This window comes from Saccopteryx leptura, chromosome 1 (genome assembly GCF_036850995.1).
Source record: "Saccopteryx leptura isolate mSacLep1 chromosome 1, mSacLep1_pri_phased_curated, whole genome shotgun sequence".
Lineage (NCBI taxonomy): Eukaryota > Metazoa > Chordata > Mammalia > Chiroptera > Emballonuridae > Saccopteryx > Saccopteryx leptura.
In genome coordinates, this window is record NC_089503.1 from 315407768 (window position 1) to 315423533 (window position 15766).

Sequence of the window (15766 nt, forward strand, 5' to 3'; positions counted from 1 at the left end):
AACACTCAGGGAGATGTTTGCATGCATTCTTGCAAGCCATGTGGACTTAATGTAAACAAAACACTTAGCATTTGTTCATTCCCAACCTTATGGATCACTCAGCAATGACAGTCTGAAGGGAGCCTTCCTTGAGTAATCCTAGGTGTTCTCAGTCTCCACATTTGTGTGTGGGCCATTTGCGGGGCTAGGGTCTTACCCTGAAGCCTGCTGCTGCATACAGCAAACAGCTGAAGAGTGTGTTTGGTTTGTTCTGTTCATTGGGAGTGGGTGGGAAGGGAAGAGACTCCTATACTTCAAAGGAAGCTGGCGTTGTCCAACCCTCCAGGTGCTTGCTACTGGATATTTTTAAGCCACACAACAGCACTTGAAAGTGGGTGTCTTTATCCACTCTAACAGATGGAGAAACCCAATGACAAGGCCTTACCCAAGGCCACCTGACTGGAAAGTGACACAGCCCCAAAGCGGAAACCCAGGTCTGACCGGGTCCCAGGGTCAGTCTACTCTCACCCCACCAGCCTGTCCAGGGCTGGGGTCATCGATAGAACCTGGACGGTAGCATGCTGGCCAGAACGCACGACAGAGAAACCCTCTGAGCTGCCTGGGACGCAGGGCTATCTCAATTCCAGCTCCTCCACCTTTTACTGTCACTTTTTTTGTTCTCACTAGAAGTTGCACAAAAGCTGCACTAGCTTAAACTGACTCTTTTTTGTGTGTGACAGAGACAGAGAGAGAGAGAGACGAGAGAGGAACAGATAAGGACAGAGGGACAGGAAGGGAGAAAGATGAGAAGCATCAATTCTTCGTTGCAACACCTTAGTTGTTCATTGATTGATTTATCAAATATATCTGCCTTGATGGGGGAGGGGCTTCAGCAGAGCAAGTGACCCCTTGCTCAAGCCAATGACTTTGGGTTTCAAGCCAGCGACCTTTGGGCTCAAGTTAGCGACCACGGATCATGTCTATGATCCCACAACTCAAGCCAGTGACCCCCACAGTCAAGCTGGTGAGCTTTGCTCAAACCAGAGGAACCTGCGCTCAAGCTGGCAACCTCGGGGTTTCAAACCTGGGTCCTCCACATCGCAGTCTGACGCTCTATCCACTGTCCCACTGCCTGGTCAGGCTTAAACGGACTCTTGATCGATGGGAGGACTTCTCCCACTGACAGGGTGAAAGAAAGGGGGTGGAAGGATGGTCACTGGTGGAGTGCCCTTCAACTTCCCTCATCAAAGCCTTACTTTCATTAGTTCATGATCCCCACTTACGTCCATGCACTCCTCACTAACAAGTTCCATTACTGATCCAGAATGGTGTTTACGCCGATGTGATCGTCATACACAGTTGACTTTTCCTGGGAGAACTTCATGATTAACACCATTTATGAAGAGAAATTAAAAGCATATACCATCAATAATATTGGTCATAGCACATATTTCTTACAGAATAACAAATGAACCACAGTGGAAGCAAATACTTGTAGAAGGTTCCTTCCTGACATAAACTGCAGTGAACGAGATTCTTAGGAGCACACAATGCTGATACACTGTCACGTTAAGATGAACATCCTGGTGTTCATGGCGTCAGCCAGGAAAATTCAGACAAACACTTTGTGGATTTCTGGCTATTCTTGATTTTCAAACGCATGAAAGTCTCAGAAGGGTTTTAAAAAGAAAGCAAATTTGTCACATTTCAAACCAACATATTGAATCAAATAAATTAAGCCACGATTCTCAAACTGCTCATGCAAATGACAGGTTCAAATGTATTTTAAAAACGGGTCTGATTCCAACCCCTGAGTGCCATGAACATGTCCTCTCCTCACACCCACACCCCACGAGCTGTGTGCTGTGACATTCAACCATAACCAGCAAACAGGAACAAAGCTATGTGCTCCTTTTCTGAACACACACAGTAGTTTTTGTAGCTAAGCCACTCAATCCTTCAATATATACCACTTTGAGTCTTCCTGATTATTTTTACCATGCCACACTTGATTGGCATTTACTGCTAAAAAGCAATAGTTTTCTCTTTTAAAAAAAAAAATCTTGCATCAGTCAGATGAAAAGCAGAAAGGGTAGCCCTACTAATAATGATCTAAAGTTAATACAAAAGTAATTAATATTCCAGGATTTCTCCCGGTGTCATTCATCAAAGAGTCGCTATCCAAGGCAGTCGTAGTTGTCTGAATACACTTGAGATGAGATCTATTCAGCCAGATGACTTCGACACGAGAACACAGATGACAAGCCGGGGCTCGTCTTGCACCAGCTACCTCTGCTAACAATTGCTTTTGACGAAGGGTGGCGGGGGCGGGGGTAGAATTTTAAAGGCTCTCTGTTACCTTTTCTCCTACTTGGATTTCAAGCTCTTTCAATGTCCGACAGCAATTCATTTCATTCCCACCGCCGCTTAAAAACAAAAAATAAATAAATAAAAACTTTTTGTTCAAATGTTTTAACCAAGTAAATGTTTGTGTAGGACACACAGAGAAAAAATTATAAGGATTTCTAGAGTAGGTATGTTTAAATGAAAGACAGTTCTCATGCACTAGCATCTACCAGAAGTATGAACTCGGGCTAAGTACTTAGCTTCGCCCCACCTCAGTTTCCTCATCTGTGACATTTATCCGTCCTGAGGGTAGGTGTGGCTTGAGTGATGAGGGTCAGCCTTCAGTGAGCATTTACCATGGTCAAGCCTTGTTGCACTCAGTCCTCATACCGCGGTGGGTCAGGGCCCGTCTCCATCCCTGCATACAGAGGAGACTGAGGAGCCACAGGCTCCTGTGAAGAAGGGGAGGTGCCAGGTTCGGACCAGGTGGTCTGGCTTCGGAGCCTATCCCTGACCGCTCCGCTGCTGCACTCTGTCCTGACCTCTGCGGCTCCCAGTCAGTCCGTGGGGCACTACCGGCCACTCGTAAAGGACTTTATGGTAGGTGTGTGTCTATACCATTTTGTGGCTCCATCAGTTTATTAACTATATTTGGTTTTGCATTGGCTATAAATCACTGTTTTGCCTAAACCACTGCAGAGCCCCTCTTTGGGACAAACTGGTAGGGCTGGGGTCCGGGCAAGGAACAAGAGACATTCTGCTCCTCCACATCACACTAGTTATTCAGCACCACCTACATCCAGGCCTGGGGCCACAGTGGTGCCCAGGATACCATTCCCAGTCTCAAAAAAGCTTAGTGCTAGTGATACCAACAGGCAGACTGATCATAAAGCTGCAATGTAACAGGTGTCATGAAGGAAACAGAGGTGAGCAGGGGGCTAGGTTGGAGACCAGGGGAGATGGAACAACTTTTCTAGATGGTGGGATGGAAAGACCACCAGCTGGGGAGCCAGGAGCATCCACTTGGAGGAAAAGCTCTCTGGGCAAGGCAAAGCAACACACAGCAGTGTGAAGCCCAGAGTGGGCAGAGTCAGCACACCCCAGGGTTGGCATTGCTGAAGGCCAGGGAGATCAGAGCCCAATGAGCAGGCAGAGGAACACGGGTGAGTCCAGAGATGGAGGCAGACGCCAGCCCTGTGGTACTGTGGGCCACGACAAGGAACCCTGACTTCATGCTAGCGTAAGGGGAAGCCACTGGAGTATTTTAGGCAGAAATTGACTTCATTCTACCCAGGCAGAAACTGAGGCTCAGAGGGGTTAAGTGGTGTGCCTAAGTTGAAGATGGAACCTTGCCAGGAGACCAGTCATATGATTCTATGTGAAATGTAGTATTTTAATATAGTTTTAAGCATGTATTAAATAGATAGAAAACACTATTTATAACATATGTTTGAGAATTAAAAGCTAAAAGGCCCATGTAGCCACCATTAGCTGAAGACATGGGGCAGGGCCTGAGGGCCTGGTGGCTCACCCCATCTCCCCCTCCCCGTAGGGTTAAGGTGGAGGCTTCATCAGCCCACGTCACATGGCAGCTCGACTTCCCCTCTGCCCAGCCTTGCTCAGGCCCTCTCCTCTTCACAGTGTTCCCTAATCTGCACACTGCACCCCAAACTCCATCTCAGGGTCTGCTTCAGGGGAACCCAGTCTAGTATCTGATAGTGACCCAGCGATATCAGCTGTCTCTACTATTTTTGGGAATGATCTGTCTTTTTAAATCCTTTCATTTTTAACCATTCTATAAACATACACTTTGGTTCTCTTCTTAACAAATTTTACCATTTGTTATCTAGTCAATCTTTGTTTCTTAAGTGGAACATCTATTATAATTACTGGTACATTTAGGTTTCCTACTTGTGCTGCCCATTTCACCCCTCCTGGCCTTTTGGGGGTTGATCCATTTTTACCATTCCATTTTTTTTTTGCCTCTATATGTTTGTGATTTATTCACTGTTTTTAATCTTGTGACAGTTGCTCTGGAAACTATACCTGCATACTTTTCAAAGTCTAAGTCAATCAAAACTTTTACCTTCCTCCTAGACAAGGTAACAACTCTAGAACATTTCATTCCAGTCCCTCCTCTCAATTTTAACATTATCACTATCATGTATTTGAATTCTATTTGATTTTTAAGTCCCAGAGCCATTGTTACTTCGTACAGTCGCCAGTGTCCCTGTAGTCCACACACGCTTCGGGTTAGCCACGCACCCTCTGCCGGCCGCGCTTCTTCCGCCTGCTGCAGCCCTCCGTCTGGGGCCACATCCTTCTAACTAAAGTTTGACCTTAGAATGGCTCTGTTGGGGGCCAAATGTACTTTTGTGTGAGAATGCCTGTATTTCAGCACTGACAATGCTGAAGGGAGTTTCTGTGAGACACATAATTCTAGGGCAGCACCAATTTTCTTCCAGCACATTGTAACTATTCAACTCTTCTCTCCTGGTTTCCACTGTTACTGGTTGGAAGTCACTTTTGTTTCACTGTGGACATCGGGCATTGTCTCTAGGGTTCTTTCTGTCTGTGCTCCTGTTTTTAACCTGCTTGAAATTTGGCTTCTTGAGTCTGCAGGAAAGTACCTTTCATCAGTTCTGGAAAGTTCTTAAGCCGTGGTTTCTTTGGATATCATCCCCATCCCATCTCTCCTTCCTCTCTTCACAGAATTCCAAGAATACCTTCCATGTCATTGTGCTGCATTCTGGCTAATTTTTTCTGAACGATCTTCCAGGTCACTTATTTCTTCAGCTGCGTCTAATCTGCTTGTTAAATTCATTGAGCTTTAAATTGTTATTATGAAATATAACCCACTCGCAGAAAACACACCCAACATAAATGCATCGTTTAATTATAATTAAGACAAATGCCAGTTGACCAATTACCCAAATCAAGAATTAAAGCTAAACACAAAAAGCCTCCCATTTGCCCTTTTCCAATTGTAATGTTTCCTTTCCTCCTGGTAGTAATTGCTATCCCAGTTATTTAGAAGATAAAAGATATCACCTGACCAGGCGGTTGCACAGTGGATAGAGCGTCGGACTGGGTCACGGAGAACCCAGGTTCGAAATCCCAAGGTCGCCAGCTTGAGCGCAGGGTTGCTGGCTTGAGTGTGGGATCATAGACATGACCCCATGGTTGCTTGCTTGAGCCCAAGGTCACTGGCTTGAACAAGGGGTCACTCAGACTGCTGTAGCCCCCCGGTCAAGGCACATATGAGAAAGCAACCAATGAACTAAGGAGTCACAACGAAGAATTGATGCTTCTGTCCCTGTGTGTCCCTCTCTTTGTCTCTGTCACACACACACACACACACACACACACACACACACACACACAAAAGGATAAAAGATATCTCCTTGTATTTGGTCATAATTTCACTACCTAGGTACATATCTCTAAGAAATACAATTCAACTTGCCATTTTTGAATGTCACGTGAATAGGAAATTCTTCTGTTTCTTGCTCCTTCACTCAATGTTCTGTCCATGAAATCCATTCAGGCTGCTGACTATAGGTGCCATTGGTTGGTTTTCATTGCTGTTTTTCCATCTGTTCTTCAATAAATATGTAGTAAGCACCTACTAGGTGCTGATAATTATGCAAAAAAATACTATGTGCAAAAAAATAGAATTGCTACAGATCCCTGCCCTCATAGAGCTTACATTCTAGGTGGATATCACACTGAGTATTAACCTAATGGGTGTGGGGCGAAAGCATCGCGGACAGGGGACAGCTGTCAAAGGCCCTGACACAGGAACACCGAGGAGGTCTCGGCTTTGGGGCAGAGCAAGCAGAGAGGAAAGCAGCAGGAGCACCTACCCATCAGGGAACATGGCCAGCGCGGAGGGCCTGTGGCCCATCTAGGAAACCCTCCTCTTCTGCCTTTAGCCTGTCTTTTAGAATCTCTTCTAGTCAAAACCTGCAGGAGATGAACTTCTCGGTTTTTGTCTGCAAATTTATTTTACTCTCACTCTTTTTTGAGTGTTTCTCCCTGATTTTTATCACATCTTTAATTTTCAGAAACTCAAATAAGCTGTCCAAATTGAATGGCCCTTCAGAGGCCTGCAAGCTTAAGGTGCTGCACAGAAGGTTTCTGTGGGTTCCTTTCCTGGAGTTTCTTTAGCTGCTTCTTTCTTTGTAGCAAACCTCTTTCCCTTCCAAATCCTGCTTCTCTGAACCAAGAGCCTTCTTTCTTTCTTCTTCTTTACCACAGTCTACCTGCTAGAACCAGCTCCACGCCTGCTCTGCTAAGGCCCATACATGGTCTCTGCGAATGATTTAGCTTTGACAATGACTCTTGGGCTCCTTACTAAGTTCTTCAGACCTCTGTGGTGAATCTTCTTGTGCGGTGCTCAGAAAGTTTTTTTAAAAACTTCTAAGGTGTTTTGATTGTTCTGTACACCTAAGGTTGTAGTTAGGTTCCTCCACCTTGGGCAGACCCTTGAGGCTTGGTCTCTTGTCCCCTTTACTCCAAATAGCCAACAAAACCTACACACAAATTCACCAGGATTTGGCCAATACCCTTAAGTGATCGCTGGCTTTTTAGAATACTCGTTTCTTTGGATTCCAATTTCCACTTCATGTTTGGCCTCTGGGAATTATTTGCTTTCTTGCCCAATCAGTAATGTTTTGAAGTATTTTACCTTTTATCCAGCATTTTAGTTGATTTCATAGGAAGGGCTGTTCACAAATTTAGCCTATACCACGTTACTAGAAAGAGAAGTCTCCATTAACTATAATATATCATCTTCAACCAAAGAGAACTCAGCTCCCCCCCCTTTTTTTAATTTATTCATTTTAGAGAGGAGAGAGAGAGAGAGAGAGAGAGGAGGGGGGAAGGGAGGAGCAGGAAGCATCAACTTCCATATGTGCTTTGACCAGGCAAGCCCAGGTCAGCTCCCTTTCTGAGTAAGTCAGAAATCTTCTAAATTTAGTTTTAATACTTAACCTTTTAAGTTTAAACAATCCAATTAAAAATGGGCAAAGGACCTGAATAGACAACTTTCTAAAGAGGACATAAGACATATGAAAAGATGAAAAATGTCACTAATCATCAGCAAAATGCAAATTAAAACCACCTCACACCTGTCAGAATGGTTATCATCAATAAATCAACAAAAAACAAGTGCTGGCGAGGGTATGGAGAAAAGGGAACCTTCATGTACTATTGGTGGGAACGCAGACTGGTACAGCCACTATGGAAAGCAGTATGAAGTTACTACAAAAAATTAAAAATGGAACTGCCTTTTGACCCAGTGATCCGACTTAAGGATTAACTTATTATCCTTTTAACTCCAAATTAGTTATTAGACTGATGTTTCACAATTTAAAAAAGAAAAGAAAAAAAGAACTTTCGTTTCAGTTTTTCCAGTTCTTTAGCTTTTTCAACAAAGAATGTCAAATTAGGTTACTATCTATTCAACAACGTTATCCCTGATGGAGAGGGTTTGAGGTCAAGAGCATGAATATGCAGTCTGTAAAACAAGCCATTCTTCTGCCTGACCAGTGGTGGCACAGTGGACAGAGTGCCAACCTAAGATGCTGAGGTCCCAGGTTTGAAACCCTGAGGTTGCCAACTTGAGTGTGGGCTCACCAGCTTGACTGCAGGGATGCCTGCTTGAGCATGGGATCATAGACATGACCCCATGGTCACTGGCTTGAGCCCAAAGGTTCCTGGCTTGAAGTCCAAGGTCACTGGCTTGAGCAAGGGGGTCACTGGCTCGAATATAGCCCCAGTTAAAGCACATATGAGACATAATCAATGAACAACGAAAGTGCTGTAACTACAAGTTGACGCTTCTCGTCTCTCTCCCTTCCTGAGTCCCTCCCTCTCTCTCACTAAAACCAGTTCTTGAAAATTATCTTAGTCCACCACTCACTGAGCATAACCTCAATACAGCACAGAGCAGTCCCAGATCATGAAGGGGATAAAAGTCTGTCAGTCTTTTTGGAACTGTTGTACCAATTCTCATTATTTTAACTGAGTTAAAAACACACACACGTAACATAAAATTTACCATCTTGACCATTTTTTTAAAGTACAGTTTATTAATATCACATATATTCACACTGTTGTGTAACAGATGCTAGAACTTTTATCTTACAAAACTGAAACTCTACGCCCATTGAACAACAGTGCTCTCTTCCCCCTCTTCCTGCTGCACTAACTCTTACACTTAAGCTGCATCCATGATGGATTCAATCATGAAAGCTTTAATACCAAAATTTGCTAATATTTCAGGACCAAATTTACACAGTTTCTGAGAAAATGATGCTTATTCATTTAGAGTAGACAATCTGAGTTTTTTTTTACTAAAACAACATTTCCAAAATCTCACACCAGAATGAAAAAGCTTTATAGCTGATCAAGTATTAAAAGTTCATACTTTAATACTCACATTGAACATAAAGCAAATGAGCCCCATGCTCATTTCAAAGGGGCTCATTCATGGGTCTTTTTTTGGTAATTGAATTTTATTGGGGTGCTGCTGGTTAACAAAAGATCTTTTTAAAAATATTTAATTTCTAGCTACCAAAATATGATCACTTTTCATCAAAAGACATTTAAATTGTATAAAATAACACATTTTAAGTTTAACATCTTAATATTTTTACTTCAAAATTAAAATGGATTTCCAAATCTGAAATACACTGCATTTATGTTCATCTGATTTTAATTTGCTATATTTCCATTTTCAATACAGCATTATTTCTATTATTCTGAAATACAGCCTATATAGATGTTAGAATCTTCCCTAAATAATTTTTTTAAAACAGATTTAAAATGCCTTTATTTCTAAAACGTGCCCTAACACCTCCCACAGTGTGCAAGGCCAGCTTTGGGACTGGTCTTCAGATCGGAGTAAAAGCAGGCCAACGCAGGAGCAGTCAGAGCTCCTGGTTCTGGGCATCAAGACGTCACCCCTCCAACCACTCAATCTTTAGTTTTTCTTCAGCTGTTTCTTGCAACATAGGGAGAGCCGTTTTGGATTCGTCTGTATGACAGAGAGGTCTGACCTTGAGGAAGATCGGTAGCCCACATTCTCTGCTCTTATAGGCTTAATGATATGGCCTGGCTTGGTGATGACCTTGGGCGCAGTCAGCACCTGGAAGGCCCTCTGGCTGTTCCACGTGGATCCTACAGGGGTCTGGATGGTCCTTTCAAACTGCTGATGGTGGGTAAACGGATATGGAAGCACCCGCACCTGGTGAGCTGCTGCATGGATGTTTCGCTTCTCACTGAGAATCACATTTGGCAAATTCCTGTCTTTTCTTGGAGGAGCCTCAGGGGCTTTAATGAGAAACCGGTGTCTCTTCTTGGTGTTGGGCTTCAGGCCCATGCCACCCCACTCACCCCAGCCAGGCAAGGTCAGGTCCATGTCCTTTGTCTTACTCACCTCCACTGCTTCCCTCTTCTCTTTCAAGAAGTCTCTGATGACATCATCCCCAGCAAAAGCTTCCTTTATCATTTGCTTTTGCTCTTTCTCCTGGTCATCTTCCAATTCCTCTACTAATGTGGGGACTGCCAAAGCCTTTCCGGAAGGAGCCCTTGTGGCTATGATGTTCTGCAGGTCCACCCCCCACTCCTTCCTCTCCTTCCCCTTAGGAACACCAGGCTGACCAGCTGGCTTCCCCCTGAGCTGCTGCCCCTCTAATGCAGGCCTGGGAAGCACCTTATTCTGAAAGTGTCCTTTGTCCAGCTCCTCTAGCTCTTCCAGAGCCTGCAACAACAGGGGCTCCTCTTCCTCCCCAGCAGGTCCCTCTCCCTGGACTGGCAAAACTGTCCTCGCTGAACTCACTTTCTGCTTCGTAGACTGATGGTTGTCCTTGTTGAGTTTCGGACATCGTGCCCTCAATTTGGACAGCACCTCCTGGCTTCTAGAACCTTTTGTTTCTTGTCTTCCCCCAGGCTCCATGTCCTGGTTGAGCCCAGGGTTTTTCCTAAGTGATTGCCTTTCCTCAAATTCTTTCAACAAAATTTCTTCCTCTGCCACCTGTCTTTCTTCTCCCTCACCCTCAGAAGCCTCTTCAGCCACAGACTCAGGAAGTGGCTCAGGGCCCTTCTGGATTTCGGCCTCCTTTGCTTCACTGGAGTGACTCCTGGTCACCCAGGGGTTCAGCCCATAGGCAGTCATCTGCAACTCCTTCACCACAGGGACAAGGTCACCCTCTTCTTCTGTACCTCCTGCCTCTTCCTCATTTTCAGAGGCCACCTGGAGTTTCTGTGTCAGTTCTTTGTTTCTGGCCAACTGTTCCTGCACTGCCTGGCGAGCCTCCAGGTCGTATTTGGCCATAACTGCCTTTGACTTTGCCCACTTTCCACTGTTCTGGTGCTTCAGGCTCATTCGCTCCATCATCCTGGCCTTCTCCAACGTTTCCAGTTCCCCTAGGGCAGCAGGAGCCCTGGCCTTCCACAGCTTCCCCAACCCTGCCAGGGCTTTCTTGGCCTTTCCTTTCTTCAGGACTCTGCGATACCTTTTGCTTTTGATTTTCTTCTCTCTCCGAGCCCTGGCCTCATAGTAGGACTGCAGGGCTCTGGCCCTCTGGAGCTCTGCTCGGCGCATCTGAGCCTCTTCCAAGCTCATGGCTTTGAGAGAGGCCTTTTCCACAGCAGTCAGTAAAGGGTCCGCCACTGGCTGCTTGTTCTTATTGAGGAGGTGAAAAACTTCCCGCTCCAGGGGAGTTCTTGCCTCCCAGCCACTAAGCACATGTTCAGTGCAAGCAAAGGCTGACTGTTCCTTCTCCAGGGGGAACACCAGCTGCTCCGCCTGTCGGTTCTTCAGAACGATGGGATCCCATTTGGAGAGGGCCTGTGAGGTGACATTGAATGCCATTTCTCTATGGATCCGCTCAGCCTCTTCTTTGTCAAAGGGTAACTCCACAGTCTTCTTTGATTTGACTCTGTTCAGCTGCTTTTTCACAGTGGCCAATGAGGACGGAGTTTTACTGAACTTGAGCAGATCTGAAAGGACGAGCCTTTCTCCTGATCCTTCGGAACTGACAGCAAACTCTGACACCTCCAGACTAGCCTCAGATCTCTCAGCCCACTTCCACCGAGTCTTCCCGCCAAGGGAACTGATCGCCTCCAGAAGCCTGTGATGCTTTCGCTCTCCGTCACTGGCACCCTCGTCTTCACTGCTGCTCAGGGGGTGGTCACTGGGAAAATCCTCCCGTCCTTCCTGTTGGCTCCCAGCCAGAAGGCTCTCGGCAGCCCAGGCCACGCGCATCTCCGTAGCCTGTCTCTTGCACGTGAAGGAGAAGCTGAAATACATGTGTGACTAAGGATTAACCCCCTTACATTCTACAGCAACACTCCACCAGCACGTCTTCCCCACACATCTGCTGACAGCACTAGCTGTAATGACCTGATGTCCTATCTCTTATCATTTCAAATTTTCATATGTACAATAAAAATACTTACTGTTCTGTAACATTTATGTTTAGGTCAATTCCTCCGAATCTGGACAGGAATTCAAGGTATGGAACAGCGCCAGAGCTGGTGAGGGGGATCTACATTCAGACAGGAAAAGTGACAGCCTGTTAGAGAATTCAGTACAAGTGGTGGACGGCCTAGCAGGTTTCACAATGTGGGCAGGACACTGTCTGTGGGATGGGCATTCTAGTAAACACAACGGCTTAGTCCAGGGGTCTGAGCTGACGCCACGCTCAGTAAACCAAGTACAAACAACATGAGTACCAGTCTGTGCTCAATTAAAGGTCAATGAGTTTGTCCACAAAATTATCTAAAAAATAAAATAAAAAATATATTCTAATATATATTTTATATACATATATGTACTAATAAATATTATATGTATATATATAAACATGTATTTTTCCCCCCCAAGAGGTTGAGGCCCAGCACAATTTCACCCTGAGTGTCATGTGAACCTCTAGGTACATTCATATACTTTTTTTGTGTGTGACTGAGACAGAGACAGAGACAGAGAGAGGGATAGAGAGGGATAGACAGACAGGAAGGGAGAGAGATGAGAAGCATCAATTCTTCGTTATGGCTCCTTAGTTGTTCACTGATTGCTTTCTCATATGTGCCTTGACGGTGGGGGGGAGGGCTACAGCAGACCCAGTGACCCCTTGCTCGAATCAGTGACCTTGGGCTCAAGACGGTGAGCCTTGTTCAAACCAGATGAGCCTGTGCTCAAGTTGGCGACCTCGGGGTTTCGAACCTGGGTCCTCCACATCCCAGACTGACACTCTATCCACTGCACCACTGCCTGGTCAGGTTCATATACTTTTAAGGTAGAAAAAAAGTCATTGTGAAATTCAAAGTTCTTTGAAGGATATTATTCAGTCAAGTATATCAAGACTATAAATTAGATAAAATTATTTACTCAATGTTTAATTTATTGAAGTTGATAACTGTACTGTGATTATGTAAGTGTACACATTTCCTGTTAGACTTACATTAGCTATTGAAAAAAAAAGTTTGTATAATCAGCACATTGATTCATCATTAAAAGAACTAGAGAAGTCACACACTTTCTGGTCTCCAGAGACTGGGAAGAGAACCCTGCCCTGCACACCCAGTGAACTTGGCCTCCTGTCACTGCACCAGACTCTGGCGTCCCTGAGGTCACAGGACTGAAGGTTCTAGAAAAACATGCTTATCATTTAGGATAGACTACTAGGACCTGTTTTTTTCTTTTTCTTCTTTTAATCTTTGAAGTTCAACAGTTCTCAGGGACTTCTTTTAAAAACAGATGTAGCTTTTAAAAACGGATACACATTTCACATTTTCTGTACTTTTTCTCCTCCTGCATAGCTGATTAGCTTGGGAAGATTGTCAAAATTTTAAATTAACATTAGATCATGAATACAGGAGACATTAATAGGAAATAATATTTTATTCTCCATTTGGTATAAAGTGTCAGTTAAATCAAGCTTTGAAAAAACTGATGCACTATTTGCAAGGACAAATGTTCTCTAAAAACAAAAGAATGTTACCATATGACACAGTAATTCCACTCCCAGGTACGGAGCCAGGAGGAGGGAAAACCTATGCCCACATAAACTCTTAGACATGGATCTTCATAGCAGCATTGTTCACAAAAGCCACCCAAGGGAAACAACCCAAAGATCCATCAACTGATGCCAGACAAAAGGTGGCCTATCCATACACTGGAATATTATTCAGCCACAAAAAAGAGTGGAGTACTGATCATGCTACCACATGGAAGAACCCTGAAAACATTATGCCAAATGAAGGAAGCCAGGCACAAACTCCATTTATAAGAAATGTCCAGAATAAGTAAATCTGTTGTAACAGAGTGTAGATTAATGGGTGTCAGGGAGCAAGGGAAGGGGGAATGTGGAGTGACTGCTAATGAACACAGAGTTTCTTTTTGGGGTGATGAAAATGTTCTAGAATTGGTAGTGTTTGTGCACAACTCTGTGCATATATTAAAAACCACTAACTTATACATTTTTAAATGGTGAATTTTATGATATGTAAATTAGACCTTAATAAAGCTTTTATTTACAATGTACATACATATTAACTAACCATAAAGGCATGGGTTTATTTCTGGGCTCTCTACTTTGTTCCACTGATCTATATATGTTTCTATTCCAGTATCATGCTGATTTAATTACTATGGCCTTATAGTAGTTTGATATCAGATAACTTGATACCTACAAGTTTGTTCTTCTTTCTCAGGATTGCTGTGGCTATCTGGGGTCTTTTGTGGATCCATATAAATTTTTGAAATATTTGTTCTAGTTCTGTGAATTACACCATTGGTATTTCGATAGGAACTGCATTGAATCTATAGATTTCTTGAGTATATGGATGTTTTAATGATGTCAATCCTTCCTATCCATGAACACTGTATATGCTTCTATTTATTTGTATCTTCTTCAGTGTCTTCCTTCAGTGTCTTGTAGTGTTCTGAGTACAGGTCTTTTACTTCCTTGGTTAAGTTTATTCCTAGGTATTTCTTTTTGTTGCAGTTGTAAATGGGATTGTTTTCTTAGTTTCCCTTTCTGATAGCTCATTATTGGTGTTTACAAATGCAACTGACTTCATCCTAGTACTTTACAGATGTTGTATTACAACTGTACACATGAAACCTATATGAATTTATTAACCAATGTCACCCCAATTAATTCAATAAAATATAAATAATAAACTTGCATAAAAAAATAAAATATGCATGCAATAAAGAGTGACATGTGAAAAAGTCAGTATGTACTATTTGTGAAATATTGGAAGTGAATAAAAAAAAACTTTTTTTAAAAAATATTTTTCTGAAGTGAGAAGCAGGGAGGCAGAGACAGACTCCCACATGTGCCTGACAAGGATCCACCTGGCATGCCCACTAGAGGGTGATGCTCTGCCCATCTGGGCTGTTGGTCGGTGGCAACTGGAGCCATTCTAGTGCCTGAGGCAGAGGCCATGGAGCCATCCTCAGCACCCAGGCCAACTTTGCTCCAGTGGACCCTTGGCTGTGGGAGGGGAAGAGAGAGATAGAGAGAAAGGAGAGGGGAAAGGATGGAGAGGCAGATGGGTGCTTCTCCTGTGTGCCCTGGCCAGAAATTGAACCCAGGACTTCCACACGCCGAGCCAACACTCTACAACTGAGCCAACTGGCCAGGGCCGGGAAACTTTTTTTTTTTTTTTTTTGTATTTTTCTGAAGCTGGAAACGGGGAGAGACAGTCAGACAGACTCCCGCATGCGCCGGACCGGGATCCACCCGGCACGCCCACTAGGGGCGAGGTTCTGCCCACCAGGGGGCGATGCTCTGCCCCTCCGGGGCGTCGCTCTGCCTCGACCAGAGCCACTCTAGCGCCTGGGGCAGAGGCCAAGGAGCCATCCCCAGCGCCCAGGCCATTTTTGCTCCAATGGAGCCTTGGCTGCGGGAGGGGAAGAGAGAGACAGAGAGGAAGGAGGGGGTGGGGGTGGAGAAGCAAATGGGCGCTTCTCCTATGTGCCCTGGCCGGGAATCGAACCCGGGTCCCCCGCACGCCAGGCTGACGCTCTACCGCTGAGCCAACCGGCCAGGGCGGGAAACTTTTTTTATAAAAGAATAAAGCTCTTGCCCTGGCCGGGTAGCTCAACTGGTTGGAGCATCACCCCCACATGCTAAGGTTGCGGGAATCTATCACCAGTCAGGTCGCATAGAAGAATCAACCAATGGATGCATGAGTGGGTGGAACAAGTTGATGCCTCTCTCTCTCTCTCTCCCTTCATCTGTAAAATCAATAAATTAAAAACAATATTTTTAAAAGAATAAAGCTCTTCATCTTTCTTTCCCCTTCCCTTCATCCCTGCCTGTCCCCTAGAGTCATAAAGCGGAGCAGAGAGAAGTGTGCCTGCAGTGCTGGAGGAGCCGTGGTCATCCAGAGTGGGGAGTGATAGTAATAAAGAATGGAC

The 15766-nt window shown here is 44.5% G+C and overlaps 1 protein-coding gene across 5 annotated transcripts in view; it reads right to left on the reverse strand.

The window, feature by feature from the left end:
- The window catches only part of EFCAB6 (EF-hand calcium binding domain 6), a 196386-nt gene that overhangs the window by 153430 nt on the left and 27190 nt on the right, over positions 1-15766 (reverse strand). For 4 of the 5 annotated variants that reach the window (XM_066358618.1, XM_066358619.1, XM_066358620.1 and 1 more), the window contains 2 exons: positions 11794-11882; positions 8471-11633 (listed from right to left, as the gene is read on the reverse strand). In XM_066358618.1, the coding sequence (XP_066214715.1) occupies positions 9314-11633; positions 11794-11882 (2409 nt within the window). In that variant the 3' untranslated portion in view covers positions 8471-9313. Of the gene's footprint in view, positions 1-2338; positions 2406-8470; positions 11634-11793; positions 11883-15766 lie in introns of those variants that run through there. The other variant, XM_066358621.1, reaches the window with a different exon arrangement.